Below are 17,545 nucleotides of genomic sequence, written 5' to 3'. Positions count from 1 at the left end.
TATTGATTTGAGAGAGAAAGAGAGAAACATTGATTTGTTGTTCTACTTATTTGTGCATTCTTTGGTTGATTCTGGTATGTGCCCTGCCTGGGATTGAGCCTGCAACGTTGGCATATCAGGACAATGCTCTAACCGAGCTACCTGGCCAGGGCTGGCTGTGTTAAGTTTGAGATACCAACTTGGCATCCAAGTCGAGTTCAGAGAGCTCTGACTGAGAGATGTAAATTTGTGTTACCAGCATATATATATACACACACACACACACACGTATATGTATATGAACATACATATATGTGTATTTATACTTAAAATATAACTATAGTATTTAAATATATAGTATATAAATATATGGTATATTAGACACAAACACATACATATAAAATTTAAGACAATGATATGAGATTTGATCATCAAAAAGTGTATAAATAGGAAAAGAGAAGAGGTCTGAAGACCAAACCCTGGGGCTTTCTTATTTAGAGGTGGTGGTAGAGACTTTGGATTTTTATTCTGTCTGAGAAATGCTTTGGATGGTTTTTGAACAGAGAATAACATAATGTGATTGTAGTTTTGAAAAGATCATTCCAGCTGCTAAATGTGAAGCCTTAGAATGTAAAGGCAAAAAGACCATTTGGGAGGCCAGCTGTTGCCATTGTCTGAGCTAGAGAGGAGAAGTTGGGCAAGGGTGGTGGTGATGATGGAGGTGATGAGAAGTGATTTGATTCTGGATATAAAGTTAGAGTTTACAGGCTTTCCTGATTAGTTGGATGTAAGGTATGGATGTTAGCTGTACATATTCTATATTTGCATAAAATTTCTGTTGATGGCTTCTCATCAAGGATAGTTAGTATATATTTAGATAATGTTTGGACAAGGGAAGGTGACTGAGAGGTAGCAATCAAATAAAATATTTCAGGTACACTGCTAGATAAAGTGCAGATGCAGGGGATGAATGAGACAGATGCAATCTGGGAGAAAGAGTATGTTGAATAGAGCAGGTCTCCTTTAACATTTTGACAGAATGGAATGGGAAGGATAGTGTACAGATTCTTTTTGGTTAGAATTTGTTTGATAAGAAATTTTCTAAGTAAGTGATGTGTTTATAATACTTTAAATATAGCAAAAGGTGGTAAATAGATATTTGGAAATTTTAAAGAAAAATAAATATATTTAAACAATTTTTTATCTTAGAGAGGAGGGGGAGAGAGAGAGGAACATTGTTTTGTTGTTTCACTTATTTATGCATTTTATTGGTTGATTCTTGTGTGTGCCCTGACTAGGGATCAAACCTACAACCTTGGAGTATTGGGATGATGCTCTAACCAACTGAGCTACCTGGCCAGGGCAAGAAAAATAAATATTAATCAAACCTTTAATGGTTTATTTTTAATTAGGTCCAAACTAAATGACATGATAGATGCTATTCCAAAAAGTAAAAAGAACAAGAGATGTCAGTTGCACTCCTTAGATACGCACAAACCAAAACCTTTGGGGTAAGTAGAATTGAATATCAAGATACTTTGTCATTGTTGATTATAAATGTTGATTACGTTTAGTAAAAAGAAAACACTGAGTTTTATTTCTTTAATTGGTTATACATAACAAAAGTCAAAATATGTTTCCTATTTATGTAGGCCTTTTTGATACTATACAGTTCTCAATATAGATTTGATTTTTAAAAAAAGTTTGTTTATGTAAATGTTTCAGAGGAAAGAGGTGGAGATGTTTGTGGAAATTTATGTAGCCAATATTAAGTTTTTCAAAGTACTGATATCATTCTTTGATTTATTTAATATTCATAATATATAAATTATTTTTCTTGTTTTTCTTATCCTAATAACTTATAAGGATTAAAAAAAAAAAGGCTTGAATCAGTTAAAGCAATATTTATGTAACTAATTTGCAGTTTTCTTCTTGGTTAGGTGATATAATGCCCAAGGCTGCTTCTGCCTTCATCTCCTAACACAATATCACAGTTGCCCCCTACAAAGTTGCTTGGGGTTGTAGGTGGTAAGGAGAAGCCATGGATTTTGAAGAGAGTTTGTAAGACGTAACTTTAGTTTTTGAAAGAATTGGATAATGTAAAAACTATACTTCTGAATTAATTTAAAAAACTAGCTTTGAATATCTCCTTAGTAGTATTGACATCATTGTTGTATAAACATTTTCCTCCCTTGATAAAAAGATTTGGATGCCAAAGTGGTGTTAATAATCTATTAACAAGACTTTTTCTGTAATCAGAAACAAACATTTTTTTAAAAATGTTATTATGAAAACTGTCAAACACATAGAAAAATAGGCTACAAGGATTTCCTTCCCCCCAAATACCTTTACCCAGATTCAGTAGTAGTTATCAATATTTGCCACATTTGTTTTTCTTATCTACGTTTTTCTTTGCTGAAGCACTTAAAAACAAGTCAGGTATCATGTTGTTTTACTCCTGCACATTTCCACATGTATCTCTAAATATAAATATATTTTATTTCATAATGATAGTGCCATTATAACAGCTAACAAAATAAACTGTAATAATCCAATACTCAGTTTATAGTCAGATTTTTTACATCTGTCTCAAAAAGTGTCTTTTTACCTTGATTTGCTAGCATCAGGATCCAAACAAAAATCACACATTACATGATGTCTAAATGTGAGAGTACTGTGAATCCAGTAAATAAACTAAAGTGGTTATCCAAGGATAACTTATTTCACATAACTGATTTAACAATATCTTTAGAGAATTCCTGACTTTGTGAATGCAGAATTCAGTCTGATTTTCTCATTAGACAGTAACCTTTACTGACCTTTTGGCTAAAGCTACAGAACAGAATGATATAATAAAAAGCCTGCCTTCTGTTTTGTTGTGCATATTGATTAAGGTACTAAAAAGCAACAGGTTACCCAACATCTTTTATATCTGTGTTCATTGCCACCTTCCTTCAAACACCAGTTCTTCCACTTTTGCTCTGGATTACATCTCTCTTGTTCTCAGTGACTTTGTATTATTAGTTACTTACTTTTATTAAGTTGTCATACAGCTCTGTTTTTCTATCCTTTAGCTTAAGACAAAACAAACTTCCACAGAGTTTATATCCCCTTTCACCTACAGCCCACCACATGGAATGCCAAGTGTTTTAGAAGGTTGTTTGCCGAGTTATGGAATAGTATGAATGGAGTTAGTTGATCTTAAGCAGTGTCTTCTAAGATTCAGTTATTTCCACATGATATATGGAAAGCAGACCAGGGAGTACCGTCTGCTTAGCCAAGACTCCCTCTCTTGTACTTTGGATGGTCACTGCCATTGTATACTACTAGAGGCCCGGTGCATGAAATTCATGCATGGGTGGGGTCCCTAGGCCTGGCCGGCCATCAGGGCCAATCGGGGCCAGGCTAATCAGGGCTGGGCCTGAGAGGAGGTGATGGTCGCCGGGCAGGCGTGGAAGGAAGTGATGCTGGAGGCCGACACTGCCATCGTTGGCACTGTGCTGGTCCCCGCCTCCCCCCACTTCCCTTACTGACACGCCGCCATCGTGGCAGGCAGATGGCAGGCCTATTGCTCGCTGTGGGGAGGGACAGAGCATGGGCAGTTGGCCACTGGCCCCAAGGAGAGAGCTGACTCTTGGCCCCCCTGGGAAAGGGGCCGCATTCCCTGTTACCCACCCCCAGTTCCCCGTCCCAGCCTGGAGGCCGGCCCCCCAATCGGGGCCTGCCGGCTGCGGGGAGAGACTGTGGGAGGTTGGCTGTGGGAGTGCACTGACCACCAGGAGGCAGCTCCTGTGTTGAGCGTCTGTTCCCTGGTGGTGATTGCATGTCATAGCAACCAGTCATTGCAGTGGTTCCGGTCACTTAGGCTTTTATATATATAGATGATTCTCCATTTATGTATTTCCACTGTTTCTCCCCCTCCCCCTTTCTGTTTAGACTTTATCCAGGGAAAGTATAATCCATTGGATTAGGTTTCAGCCTAACCAATTGCAACAATCCAATTTAGTCTTCCTGAGAGTTTTCTCACAACCATGCAAGTAAACCCAAGTTTTTTTTGTCTGGGAGTGAGTTTGAGATTTGAAGGAAAGGTCTAGGCCAGAGTTATAGGCCTCTGGCTGATGATCAGAGGTTACCTTAGAGAATGAGATATAAAATCACCAAGAGGAAGAGTAGACTAAGAGAAAAGAACGCTGAGGATTCAATATAGTAGTAGAACAGTCAGTAAGGAAACTTGAGAAAGAATGGCCAGAGAGGTAAGCTGACGACATTGGTGATCTTGATGAGCAGCTCTGTGATTGAGGGGAAGCAGAATCCAGATTGGAATGGGTAAAAAAGTGAATGCATTGTAAGGTTGTAATGGATTAAGCTGTGAGTGGAAAGTATAGGAGTAGAACAAGGAAGTGGAAAGACTTTTTCAAAAGTTTCATCTTGCAGGGAAGGATTGATATAAAAACATTTGGTCTAGAGAGATTATGGATAAAATATTTGAGCTGTAATCTTTTAAAAAGCTTTTTTAAGAATAATGCTTTTACATATTTGTAGAATAGTCATTCTGCAGCACTGATTTCATGAATGTTTTCCTCAATTATGAGAACTTGAGTTCAAGAGTTATTTAGTTTTAGGAGATTATGGATCACTCAAGCATAATTAGAAAAAGGAAATATAGGAGTTGAGAGAAGAAGGATGTCATATGGGAGGCAGAGCAGGAGTTGAGGTTATGTTTAAAAAATGAGCACCGAACCTTGACCTGAGCCTTTATGAGAGGGAATAGGGAGCTGAATTATATGTATGGCCTTTCATGGGCAGGTGGTTGAAAAATACCTACTTAGCTATTTAGAGTAGGTTAAGTAAAGATTCTGAGGTTTTTTCATCTCAAGCACCCAAAGCAAGGACTGTAGTGAGGACCTGCAGAAGAACAGGGAGCCAGTTATTCAGAATTATGAAAAATTAAGACTATCATTGAATGGAATATACACATACATTTCTCTTGGAATGAATACTGCAGTTAAGCAAAATGCATGACAGCACCACATTGAAACCTGTGGAGGAGAGTCTTAAGTTTAAGAAAAATTATTTGTATAGTACTTATTACTAATTTAGGCTGTTTAAAGTATCTTAGTATGCTATTTTTATTTTAGTAACTATAAAAACTTATTTACTATAATTAGATTAATCTGTGACTTTCCCAGCTTAAATGTGAAGGTAGATAAACATTTTGTTGCATGGACTAGCTACAAAATTACATTGAGTAGATCAAAACTTGTTATAATTTTCAATTTGTGGAATATTGATCTATGTTTATAGGTGAGAATATAAATTTTTTCAGCCCTTTTCACTTTAAAACATTCCAAGTATATTTACTCATAAAATGCTTAGTATATTAACCAGTTACTACCTTGATAAATATAAATGTTAAATTGTATCAGGTAAACTTAATAGTTGAGCAGGAGTTTTTATGTAAAGATATAAGCACATGTTTAACATTTTAATATGGTTAAAAGGAATATACAATTATATATACAAATTTTCAAACTCATTTAATATTTTAATGTATTAAAAAGTTCATGATTTTAATATAGACTATAGAAATTATTCCTTCAGATAATCTCAGTGTCACTAAGCTTTGTACTGTACTGTACTACAGTGAAGGGAGCAGTAGCAGTGTCAGTTCAGAGAAGTTAAGTACAGATAAGAGAAGTAGTGAAGACCACAGGAAGGACAGCAAGTGTAGGATCATTTTGCATTATGGACCTTTCCAGGGAACAGCCAGGTAAAATCAAGCAATACTTTACTCTGCTTTTTTTTTTTTACCCTTATATATTTCTCGTTCTTACTAATATTTTTTTCTTTCTGCAGAGGTTGTTGGATGGACGTATGGGAACTAATGTCCCAAGAATGCAGAGATGAAGTAGTTTTAATCGACTCTAGTTGTCTTTTAGAAACACTAGAAACATATCTGCGAAAACACAGGTAAGTGTAAAGGTCATCATCGTATAGTTGAAAGGTGTCTTAGCTGTCATCCAGGGTAGTCACTGACCTCCATATAATAAATAGTACTCCAGCCTTTCCATTAATACCTGGCCCTAGGCAGAGCTTAATGTTAAGGTAGACAATTCTTTTATGGGATGAATCTGTGTTAGCTTTCGTGTTTAGCCACCATCTCCTTTTTTGGGGGTAATTTTTATCTTAGTTCCATGTCAGCCTTTCAAGAAACAAAATGATTGAATTGAGTAAAGTGTATTTAATTTAGAAACTCTACTCTTTGTTATTATAACAGAAGCATTTCATGATGTCATTTTCAAAATTAAAGTTAAATTAGCAGCTTTAATTTAGTAGTATTTTGAGCTTTTTCTATATTTTCTTCTATAATAATATTTCTTCTATAAATTTTTTGTCAAAACAAAAATAGAGTTGGAATTTCTGTGCTTCATGGACTATAAAGTACAGATTTTTTAGAATGCTACTTAAGTGTCAGTAACATTTGGAAATTTGCAGGGAGGGGAGAGTGCAGTAGGAAAGGAAACTGGTGAGGGAGCTATTTAGAGATGGCGTTCTTGGGGGGAATTGATGTCATCTATATATATAAAAAGCCAGTGACCTTAACGCTGTAATGACTGGTTGCTATGACGCCCACTGCAGCCCCGGATGAGGGGGCGGGGGGCGGGGCCGGCAGCCAATCCCGAGGCCCCTGATCGTCCTTTCCCACCTAGATCGAGGATGGGGCAGCCGGCCAACCTCCTGTAGCCCCTCACCCTGCCTGGCCCCGCCCCCGATGGGCCCCCACCATTCTGATCGGCCTGCGGCCCCTCCCCCCAGCCACCTCTGCCCTGATCGACCCCCCCCCCCCCCCCACCAATCGGGGTGGGGCCAGCTGGCCAACCACCCACGGCCCCTCCCCCAGGCCGCTGGCCCCCTCTTGGCTCCCCTCACCCCATTTGGGGGAGGGGCCTGCCAGTCCACTGCCCATAGCCCCTCCCCACGGCCAGCCCCATCCCCTATCAGCCCCCACCACCCTGATAGGTGGCCTGTGGCCCCTCCCCCAAGCTGGCCAGGCCCTGATCGGGCCCAATCGGGGTGGGGCGGCTGGCCAACATCCTGCCATCTCCTCCTGACAGGCCCGGCCTGATCTGCTGATTGGGGCAGGGCTGGCTGGACCTCACCTGTGCACAAATTCATGCACTGGGCCTCTAGTATTTAATAAATTATTGCCTCTTCCAGTGTCAATGAAGTTTTCCTCCCCTTTGTTTTCTTCTAGGAGTTTTATAGTTTCAGGTCTTAATGTTTAGGTCTTTAACCCATTTTGAATTAATTTTTTAGTTTTACTTGTCAACATTATTACCTCTGTTTATCAAGTGGGCTTAGAGCTTCTATTTTAACATGTATTCATTTCAGGAAACAGTTATTTACTATTGGGCCACAAAGATGTGTGTATCAAACTAATGCATGGCGGCATAAGGGTAAATACTATAGTAAGAAGAGTAAATCAAATCAGAGGAACACAGAGGAAGTTTGAATTCTAGTTATGGGAATTGCAGAAGGCTTCTTTTTACACACATACACACACACACATATTTGATGATTTTTAAAGAGGAAGGGAGAGCGAGAGAGAGAAACATTGGTAGCGGAATGTTGCTCGTTCCCCACCGGGATCAAGCCCGTAACTTAGGCATATGCCCTGACCCGTAATCAAACCAGCAACCTTTTGGTGCATGGGATGCCTCTCAACCAACTGTGAGCCACACTGACCAGGGCACAAAAGGGTTCTTTAAGGATGGACTTGATTTAGGCAAATGGAGCTCTAGCTATACTCATGTAATATCTAAATTTGTATTTACCTTACATGTATTTGTTGTCCATTGTGTAAGGAAGCTTTTCAAAAAAATGCTGCGCAGCCCTTGCCTGTTTTGTTCAGTGGTTAGAGCATTAGCCTGTGGACTGCAGGGTCACAGGTTCGATTCCAGTCAAGGGCATGTAACTTGGTTGCAGGCTCGATCTCCAGCCCTGGTTGAGGCACCAACCAATCGATGAGTATCTTTCATATCGATGTTTCTCTCTGTCTCTCCCCCTCCCTTCCACTCTAAAATTCAATGGGGGAAAAATTCTTAGGTGAGGATTAATTTTTTAAAAATACTGTTAGGTCTGTGTCATTGTCTAGTACACTGTTATATCCCTCATGAAATAATTACACAGCCAGTTCTTAATTTTGAGGTTTTTCTTTTCAACAGGTTTTGCACTGATTGCAAAAATAAAGTCCTCCGAGCATACAATATCCTTATTGGTGAACTTGATTGCAGCAAAGAGAAGGGCTATTGTGCTGCACTTTATGAAGGTTTGCGGTGCTGTCCACATGAACGACACATACATGTTTGCTGTGAAACGGACTTCATTGCACATCTTTTGGGTCGTGCTGAGCCAGAGTTCGCAGGAGGGTATGAGTATGTAATTTGCTAGAATGGGCTATCTAGCGCTTTGCTTCATTTTATTACTGAACGTTTATTTTCATCACCTTCTGCATCAGTACATATAATATGTATAAATTAAAGTGTGCCTGTAAAAATTTGCTTTCTTTAAAATATGCATTTCTTAATTTACTAAATAAAAATAGGGAGAATGTGTTCTGTGGTGTTTGGTTCAGTCCTCTGCTCCTTGTTGCTTGAAGTAGGCAGACTTTTTTTTGGCTTTCATTATTATAGATGATCATTTTCATTTGAAAATGATTAGAAGGGTTAGTTTTCCTCCTTCATCCATGCATTTTCATATTTAAATGTTGTTTATAATGATGGTTTCTGCATAGGAAGTCAGGCCTTTGCAGCAGGGGGTTATGAAGTACTTTATTAATGTAATTCATGAACTGTGTATATTATTATTAAGTTATATAGGAACCTAAAATTTTATCTGTGGCTTTGTTGTGAAATATCAGGAAAAGTTGTTTATAGAATAAATGGAACCCATTTCCCTTTGTGTTTAGTGTAGCAACTTTCATTTGAGTGCCTACGTTCTGTTAGGCATTTAGAAAACAAATACTCTTTTATCTCTGAAGTTCTGTGAACACTTCTGAAGACTGGCTTAGAGGGCTTTTGCCCATGATTGAGTCACTTTGGCATTGCCTTTCTCCATTCACCCTCAAAAAAGAAACAAAGCCCAAATAGACATTGGCTGTAATTGGAAGGTTAGATGAACTGTCATGCCTACCATGAGCTGGACACTTGTATGTGTGACTTCTCTGTGCCCCAAAACCATCTATTTAGGGCCAGTTCCTGAATTACCTTATTTTTAGCAATACTAGGACTGAGCTCTACCTGCATGTATATTTCTCATTTTTTATATACATGTGTGCTTGTGTGTTTATGCATTAATTGAATTTGAATGTATAACTGTCTTGTTATTAGGTTAATAGGTAGGAAGATTGTGTTTAAAATCTGAACTTGCAGGTGTGTTATTCAGCTTTACTGTTCCAATGAAAGGAGTTAGGTATAATTTATTCTCCTTTATAGGCGAAGAGAAAGGCATGCTAAGACAATAGATATAGCTCAAGAAGAAGTTCTGACCTGCTTGGGAATTCATCTTTATGAAAGACTGCATCGGATCTGGCAAAAACTACGAGCAGAAGAGCAGACGTGGCAGATGCTTTTCTATCTTGGTGTTGATGCTTTACGTAAGAGTTTTGAGGTAAGAACAATGGGCTGCTTCAGTGTCCAAGGTTGCTTAATCAAGTTATTGGACTGACTCTTAGTGTAAGCCACCAGGCTCACCTTGCCTCAGAGGGCCGCAATCCATTGATACAATGTCCTGTCTTTTGTGGGGTTAGGGAAGAAGTTTCCTGGGGAACTGGAATTTAAAAGAAGTTTGTGGGTTTTTCTTTGTTTTGCCTGCCTTGGCTTTGTAGATTTTCTCAGAGTAGAAAACTGAAGTTGGTTATTATTTAACAAGATGCTGCCATGAAGCATAACTAATGAAAAGTTAAAAGCAGCTCAGAAATAAGCAACAAAATTAGAAGCCTTTAATGAGACCCAGTATGCTTGCTGATGTCCAATAATATGAAGTAAATGCTGTCAAAATGCCATGATGTAAGAACTACTTCTTAGAAGTACACTAGGCTCTTTATAATGTCGGTATTGGGTTCAGTGCTTGTGATTTGGTAACCTTTTTTTTTCAGTTAAACACTATAGAACATACATTTTTGGCTAGTGAATATTTTGTTATAGTGTAGAACAGTGATGGCGAAACTTTTGAGCTCGGCGTGTCAGCATTTTGAAAAACCCTAACTTAACTCTGGTGCCGTGTCACATATAGAAATTTTTTGATATTTGCAACCATAGTAAAACAAACACTTATATTTTTGATATTTATTTTATATATTTAAATGCCATTTAACAAAAAAATCAACCGAAAAAATGAGTTTGTGTGTCACCTCTGACACGCGTGTCATAGGTTTGCCATCACTGATGTAGGACATGATTATAATCCTTTCTTTGGTTCACCAGTCCCTTCTGAAAATGGTATGAAAGCTACAAACGCTTTTTTCAGAAGCCTATCATAACCTTAAAGCACTGTTCTAGGCATTCTGAAGAGATTTGTACTAGTTCTTGCTGAACAGACTTCTTACTCCTTTTCTCCTTGTATGTTCATGTCTTCAATAACTAAATCATCTAATGGGGTTAAATATTAAATAGTCTTCTTATTATGTGACGAAATGAATGCTTAATTTGCTGTGTTAAAATTCTGAAATAGGGGAAAAAATTCTGCAATTAGAACATGCTGGTGTGTATAAGTCTGCCTTTCCCATAGGGATTAGTTGTATATTCACTTCCTGTGTAGATTTTAAGACTGTCATCACTTAAGGTATTAATATTTGAAATTCTTTGTGGGGATTATCTGACAGAATTGCAGCATGAAATAATCAGTTTCTGTGTTTGTGGTATCATTTAAAATTAACAAATGAGAATGTTCATGGAAAATAAAGGAAGTTTTGACCACAATTATTCACTTTCAACTTTTGTTTTTGTAATAGATGACCGTGGAAAAAGTACAAGGGATTAGCCGATTGGAACAACTTTGTGAAGAATTTTCAGAGGAGGAACGAGTAAGAGAACTCAAGCAAGAAAAGAAACGCCAAAAACGGAAGAATAGACGAAAAAATAAATGTGTATGTGACATTCCTACTCCCCTCCAAACAGCAGAGGAAAAGGAAGTAAGCCAAGAGAAGGTAGTATTCCTTAATATTGACTCATGAATACATTGTATTGCTTTTTTGCTAGATTTCGGCATTTTCACTATCCTTTTTCCAGAATGTGAGCTCCTGCCTTTTTTCCTGTTATAATCTGTGTAAGCCAAATTTTTTAGTCATGTGTTTGTTTTATAAAGATGGTTATCTTTTTTTTTAATCCTCATCCAAGAATATTTTTCCATTGATTTTTAGAGAGAGGGGAGAGGGAAAGACAGAGATATCGATGTGAGAGAAACACATCAATTGGTTGTCTCCTGCATGAGCCCTGACCAGGACCGACCCGAGCTGGGAGGAGCCTGCAATCGAGGTACATGCCCTTGACTGGAATTGAACCTGGGACCCTTTGGTCCACAGGCCGAGGCTCTATCAACTGAGTCAAACTGGCTATTTTTCCCCTGACCTTGGTATACTGTTAGATCAAAGTTAACTCCAGGAGGTCATGGTTTGATTCCCAGTCAGGGCATATGCCTGGATTGCAGGCTTGATCCCCAGTTTGGGGGGTGTGGGCAGCAGCTGATCAATGATTCTCATCATTTTCTATCTCTTTCTTCCTCTCTGAAATCAATAAAAATATATTTTTTAAAAAAGTTAACTCCGAACATGACCTAGAGCAGTTCTCAACTTTTTGGTCTTAGGACCTGTTTGCATTCTTAAAAATTAAGGTGCCCATAATCTTTTGTTTATGTAGATTGTATCTGTCAATATTACAGTATTAGAAATTGAAATGGAAAAATTTTACATTATTGGTTCTTTTAAAAATAATTTCATTATGTGTTAACATAAATAACATCTTTTTTTCTTTTTAGCCTCACCCGAGGATGTATTTATTGATTTTAGAAGGAGAGGAAGGGATGGGAGAGAGAGAAACATCTATTGGTTGCCTCCCGTATGCTCCCTGATTTGTTGGGATCAAACCCACAACCTGGGTGTGTGCCCTGACTGGGAATTGAACCTGTTATACCCTTTGGTGTATAGGTCAATGCTTCAATCAGCTGAGCCCCTTGGCCAGGGCCAAATAACATTTTTTGAAAATTAACTATTTTCAAAAGAAAAGGTGAGATGGGTGGCATTATTTTATATTTTTGCAAATCTCTAATATTTGGCTTAAAGGAATCAATCAGGTGGATTCTCATATCTGCTTCTACATTCATTCTGTTTTTCTCTTGCTGGTTGAAGCATATGAAGAAAGTCTTGCACTTTGAATAGATCTTTTACTCATGCATGATTTTGCAACAGAATGCAAGGTTATTTGAAAGGTTCAGCCCAGCCGGTGTGACTTAGTGGTTAAGCTTCAACTTACACATCAGGAGGTAATGGTTCCATTCCCAATCTGCACATGCCTGGATTTTGGGCTCCATTCCCAGTAGGGGGCATTCAGGAGGCAGCTGATCAATGATTCTCATCATTGATGTTTCTCTCTCTTTCCCTCTCTCTCTCTGAAATCAATAAAAAAAATTTTTTTTTTAAAAAAAGAAAGATACTGGTTCACTGAGTATCTTCCCAGGTATTGACATTTCTTTATATAATACCAGATAATCACGTTAAAACCACTGCTGATCTCATCAGAAAGATTTTTAAGTATTGGGACGCTTCAAGCTCATTGTGCTTGCATATGCAAGTTTCAGAATTCTGCTTGAGTTTGAAAGTTTGGTGAATTTTATCATTGACAACAAATACTGTTCATTGTTTTCCTTGAAGTGATGGGCTGACTTCATTTTTGTTTTTTAACTTCATTCATTTTTGAGAAAATGTCTTTTAATATCGAAGGTTTGAGTAACCATAGTTTGTCTTCATTCTTTCTTAGAAGTAAATTGATGATCCAGGAAAAATAACAACTAATTTAGCTTTCAATTGAAACAGTGGCACAAGTACCTTTTCCTTGAGATAGTGATTGTATTTTGGTGTACAGCAAAAGTGCTTCAAGTGTACTTCCCATTTGTCATACAGGCTCTTAAAAAGACATTTACTGATGGGTTTATATTTAATAAAATTAATATTTTTATTGCTTCAAAGACATTTAGAAGTGAAATATCTGTCTTCTGAGAGTGCTTGACAAGTGAAGAATACACTGACTATTAGTACACTTTGGTTGCCACTGCCTTGATTTGTGTTGCTAAAGCCCCAGTAACTTTTTCCACTTGCTTTTGTATCATCAGTGTGTCAATACAGTGAAAGAGCAGATCACATCTTAGTATTACGATGAAAATAGTTTTGACCTAAGGAACCATTAACTCAACTTGCTTTTAGTTGGTTCAAAGTCTTGAAGTGAATTAATATTTTTTTGTGAGAGTAGTTTTTTTACTGTTAGCCTCATAACTTATCTAATTAGTTAATGTAAGTGTAGCCATTATGGGGGTAAACCTTTTTAAAACTGTTTCTTAATGCTGATCCTTAAAGGAAACAGACTTCATAGAAAACAGCTGTAAAGCCTGTGGCAGCACTGAAGATGGTAATAGTTGTGTAGAAGTAATTGTTACCAACGAAAATACATCGTGTACCTGTCCTAGCAGTGGCAATCTTTTGGGGTCCCCTAAAATAAAGAAAGGTAAGTAAATACAGTTTCTTTTTAAAATTAACTCTTAAGTTTGTTTTTTCCTTTTAAATGTAAGCTTTTAGAAATGCTGTAACCTAGAATTCAAGAATTGCTTTATAGTACCAAGAGTATCCTTTGGTCAGACACTTAATATTTCTTTTTCTTTATGGTGTTTGATTTGTTAGTATTTGATAAAAACAAGAAATTGTAAATCCCTAATTGTATTTTTATTAATTTACTTTCTACTTTTAATAAACCATTAATTTTGAAAATTTTCTATGGTCTTTAGATAGTTCACATTTTGTCTTAACATATTTATTGGTATGTTAATTGTAACTGTCACCTAATTAATTCTCAGGCTTATCTCCACACTGTAATGGTAGTGATTGTGGATATTCATCTAGCATGGAAGGGAGTGAAACAGGTTCCCGGGAGGGTTCAGATGTTGCCTGCACTGAAGGCATTTGTAATCATGACGAACACGGTAGGTTCAGATTAAGCTTCCCAATTATTTCTGCTACATGGCTGATTTAAGCACATAAATAAGAGATTATTGATTTCTGCAGGTGATGACTCCTGTGTCCATCACTGTGAAGACAAAGAGGATGATGGTGATAGTTGTGTTGAATGTTGGGCAAATTCCGAAGAGAACAGCACCAAAGGAAAAAATAAAAAGAAGAAAAAGAAAAGCAAGATGTTGAAATGTGATGAACATGTAAGTGTCATAACTTGCAATTCTGAAGCCTTTGCGGTTGAGGGGAGAACAGCCTCTTTTTTTTGGTGTGGCAAGTGTGCAGCTTAGCTGCTAGGATTTACTATTATTGTTTTTTTAAGAATGAGTATCTTATGCAGTTCCATTGGTTGCTTATCTTGTGATTTGGGTGTGTGTCTGATGCGGTCATTTGTCCAACAATCCATGAGAGTCATAAATCCAATTCATTCTTTTTATAATACTTTGAAAGCTTGCTTGATCATACTTTTCCAACTATAAAATGGAGAAAAAGGTCTCTCTCAGATTAAGTTATCTTCTGTAATAATAAAATCGTAATATGCTAATTAGACTGGACAGCCAGGGCTGCGATGGCCGAGCCCCTTGCATGAATTTCATGCATTGGGCCTCTAGTGTGAAGATAAAATGAGATTATATTGCTGGGTTAGCATAGTGCCCAGTATGCAGTGTTTAATAAATTTCAGCTTCGGCTTTTATTCCTTATTCTTTTTAGAAATTTAATACACCTTTGGGGCTTTTTGCTATTAATCACTGCCTTCTTACCTGGGAAATCTTTTTGCTATGGTTTTAGATCCAAAAGCTTGGAAGCTGTATTACAGATCCAGGAAATCGAGAGACCTCAGGAAATACCGTGCACACACTGTTCCACCGTGACAAGACCAAAGATGCACATCCTGAAAGCTGTTGTAGCTCTGAAAAGGGTGGGCAGCCACTGCCTTGGTTTGAGCATAGAAAAAATGTACCACAGTTTGCAGAACCTACAGAAATGTCATTTGGTCCTGATTCCGGAAAAGGTGCCAAGAGCTTAGTTGAACTCCTTGTAAGTAAACCATGATGTCTTATTGTGGATAACTGATTGCCCATGGCTAGATGTGGGAGTGGACAGAATTTTTGAGGGTTTAAAGTTGGAAGTGGGGGAAATTAAGAGCATTATTTCATTATTGTTTTGGTGACTTCATTTTTGTTCTTCCACTCATGGTTTATGCAGCTACTCAGAAGTACATTTCTCTGTTCTCCTTTCTCTCAAAGGTAGAAGAAACTAGTTAGGAGATGAGGGTAGAGTTAGCATCATGTCTAGGAATCTGCCTCCTTCAAAAGGAGGGTTATTGTAAGCAAATTGCCTTTCTGAGTGGCAATTTATATAGTAGCCACCCTTCCAGAGCAGAATCTGAACGACAGCCCATATTTTTAGGTTACTTCCTTTAGGTGTCATGCATGATAAAAGCATAACTGAACATGGAAAACCTTCTATAATTGATTCTAGTTCTTGATACTTGAAATGAGGTATATATACCTGATTCCAAGTGATCTAGTGCATAGCTTGTGTGGGGCTTAGAGTAGGGGGAAGGAAGGAGAAGGGTGGTGTCTTTTCTATAGGATCTTAATGGAACCAAATCCTCTATAGAATACTAGTTTTTTTCTTTTTTATAAGTTTATAAAGTTAGATGCTGTTGCTGTGTAACTTAAAGTTAATAAAGGTTATATTTTACTTAATTTGTAGAGATAAAAGTTTCAGCTTAGGATCAACTAGAGATAAGTCTGCTTATTTAAAATTTGGTAACTTAGCTGTAACCATCTCTAATTAGTCATTTTAAAAAAAATATATACTTTATTGATTTTTTACAGAGAGGAAGGGAGAGAGATAGAGAGTTAGAAACATCTATGAGAGAGAAACATGGATCAGCTGCCTCCTGCACATCTCCTACTGGGGATGTGCCCGCAACCCAGGTACATGTCCTTGACCGGAATCGAACCTGGGACCTTTCAGTCCGCAGGCCGACGCTCTATCCACTGAGCCAAACTGGTTTCGGCTAATTAGTCATTTTTTTTAAGGCAGAAAGAAGACATGTTGATATCAGCTAGGCTCATTATAGGCTTCTAGGAAAAATGATAGATCCCAGAGTTTCAGACCAAATCAAATTGAGTTGAATTTTATTCTCATTTAGTACTTTCTAAGACAGAATAACATTATGCTTATTCTGTAAACATTCCAATTAAAGGTTTTATTTTACTGAATTGAAACTAAAAAGCTAGACTGCTTTTTAATATTTAGCTGTCCTCCATCAGCATAACATTTTGCATTCTTTAATTTAAATCAAAGTCTTAATTATTCCTTTAATTTGCAGGATGAGTCTGAATGTACTTCAGATGAGGAAATCTTTATCTCACAAGATGAAATACAGTCATTTATGGCCAATAACCAGTCTTTCTACAGCAATAGAGAACAATACCGACAGCATCTGAAGGAGAAATTTAATAAATACTGCCGCTTAAATGATCACAAGAGGCCCATTTGTAGTGGCTGGTTGACAACGGCTGGAGCAAATTAAATAAATAAAATAGCTCTGTCTTTCAATGAAACACTCAAGATGACTACTGCGCCTTCTCTTTCAAAAAACCTCTTAATTTAGTGACTTACAGCAAAATTTTATCTTAAATCAATGTGATTCTTTCTTGTTTTGGGAGATGGTGGAGGTAACCTCATTAGTTTGTTCTTTCTTTAGGCTTGTGTCTTTAGTGGCTGCACAGGCCTGCCATATGATTTAAGCCATCTCTTTCATTAAATGTTTCTCTTCCTGTGAGACTTACTAAAGCAACTTAGTGGCAAAAAGTAATGTTGTACTTATACTTCTGTACAGAAATGACAATGAGCTGAATATATGGTTTTACAAAGTAGACATCCACTTGCGAAATGTTTGGATGTACTGTTAAAGCGCAATGTGCAAAATTTAAATAAAGAATATTTATTAATATGCACAGTAAAATTTGGTGTACATGTTTCTGCTTAATGTGTGGCACTATTTTAATATTTGCCACTTGTGGACTTGGTACTTGGCCAGTGTTGATGTTAGAGAGGATAAAGAGCAAATGAGGATAGAGACAGATTGTTGACAAAATTCTTACTTTAGAATTGACAGCTGAGAAAAGCAGTTTCCAATCTTTTGTTTTTATATATTTATCTTTTAACACTGGCCAGCATCTAACTTTCTCATAAGACTTAATTGCCATTATTTAAAGTTCCCTTATACATAACACAAAGCAACTTAAATTCAGAGGTTCATATTGAACTAGAAGA

General features: G+C 37.3%; 1 protein-coding gene across 6 annotated transcripts in view; it reads left to right on the top strand.

Annotated features, from left to right (window-relative positions):
• GGNBP2 (gametogenetin binding protein 2) overlaps nt 1-17,234 on the top strand; it is a 30,180-nt gene extending 12,946 nt beyond the window's left edge. The window contains exons 5-15 of one of the 6 annotated variants that reach the window (XM_070394995.1): nt 1,392-1,490; nt 5,624-5,749; nt 5,836-5,949; nt 8,205-8,414; nt 9,474-9,648; nt 10,991-11,170; nt 13,604-13,751; nt 14,098-14,223; nt 14,306-14,454; nt 15,041-15,289; nt 16,596-17,234. In XM_070394995.1, the coding sequence (XP_070251096.1) occupies nt 1,392-1,490; nt 5,624-5,749; nt 5,836-5,949; nt 8,205-8,414; nt 9,474-9,648; nt 10,991-11,170; nt 13,604-13,751; nt 14,098-14,223; nt 14,306-14,454; nt 15,041-15,289; nt 16,596-16,799 (1,780 nt within the window). In that variant the 3' untranslated portion in view covers nt 16,800-17,234. Of the gene's footprint in view, nt 1-1,391; nt 1,491-5,623; nt 5,750-5,835; nt 5,950-8,204; nt 8,415-9,473; nt 9,649-10,990; nt 11,186-13,603; nt 13,752-14,097; nt 14,224-14,305; nt 14,455-15,040; nt 15,290-16,595 lie in introns of all 6 variants that reach the window. The other 5 variants (XM_070394994.1, XM_070394993.1, XM_070394997.1 and 2 more) reach the window with 5 other exon arrangements.
• Nucleotides 17,235-17,545: the final 311 nt, after the last annotated feature.

Source organism: Myotis yumanensis, unplaced genomic scaffold, assembly GCF_028538775.1.
Source record: "Myotis yumanensis isolate MYYU_CA2020_CCGP unplaced genomic scaffold, mMyoYum1.0.hap1 SCAF_16, whole genome shotgun sequence".
NCBI classification, from domain to species: Eukaryota; Metazoa; Chordata; class Mammalia; order Chiroptera; family Vespertilionidae; genus Myotis; species Myotis yumanensis.
This window is presented reverse-complemented; position numbering and strand designations above follow the sequence as displayed.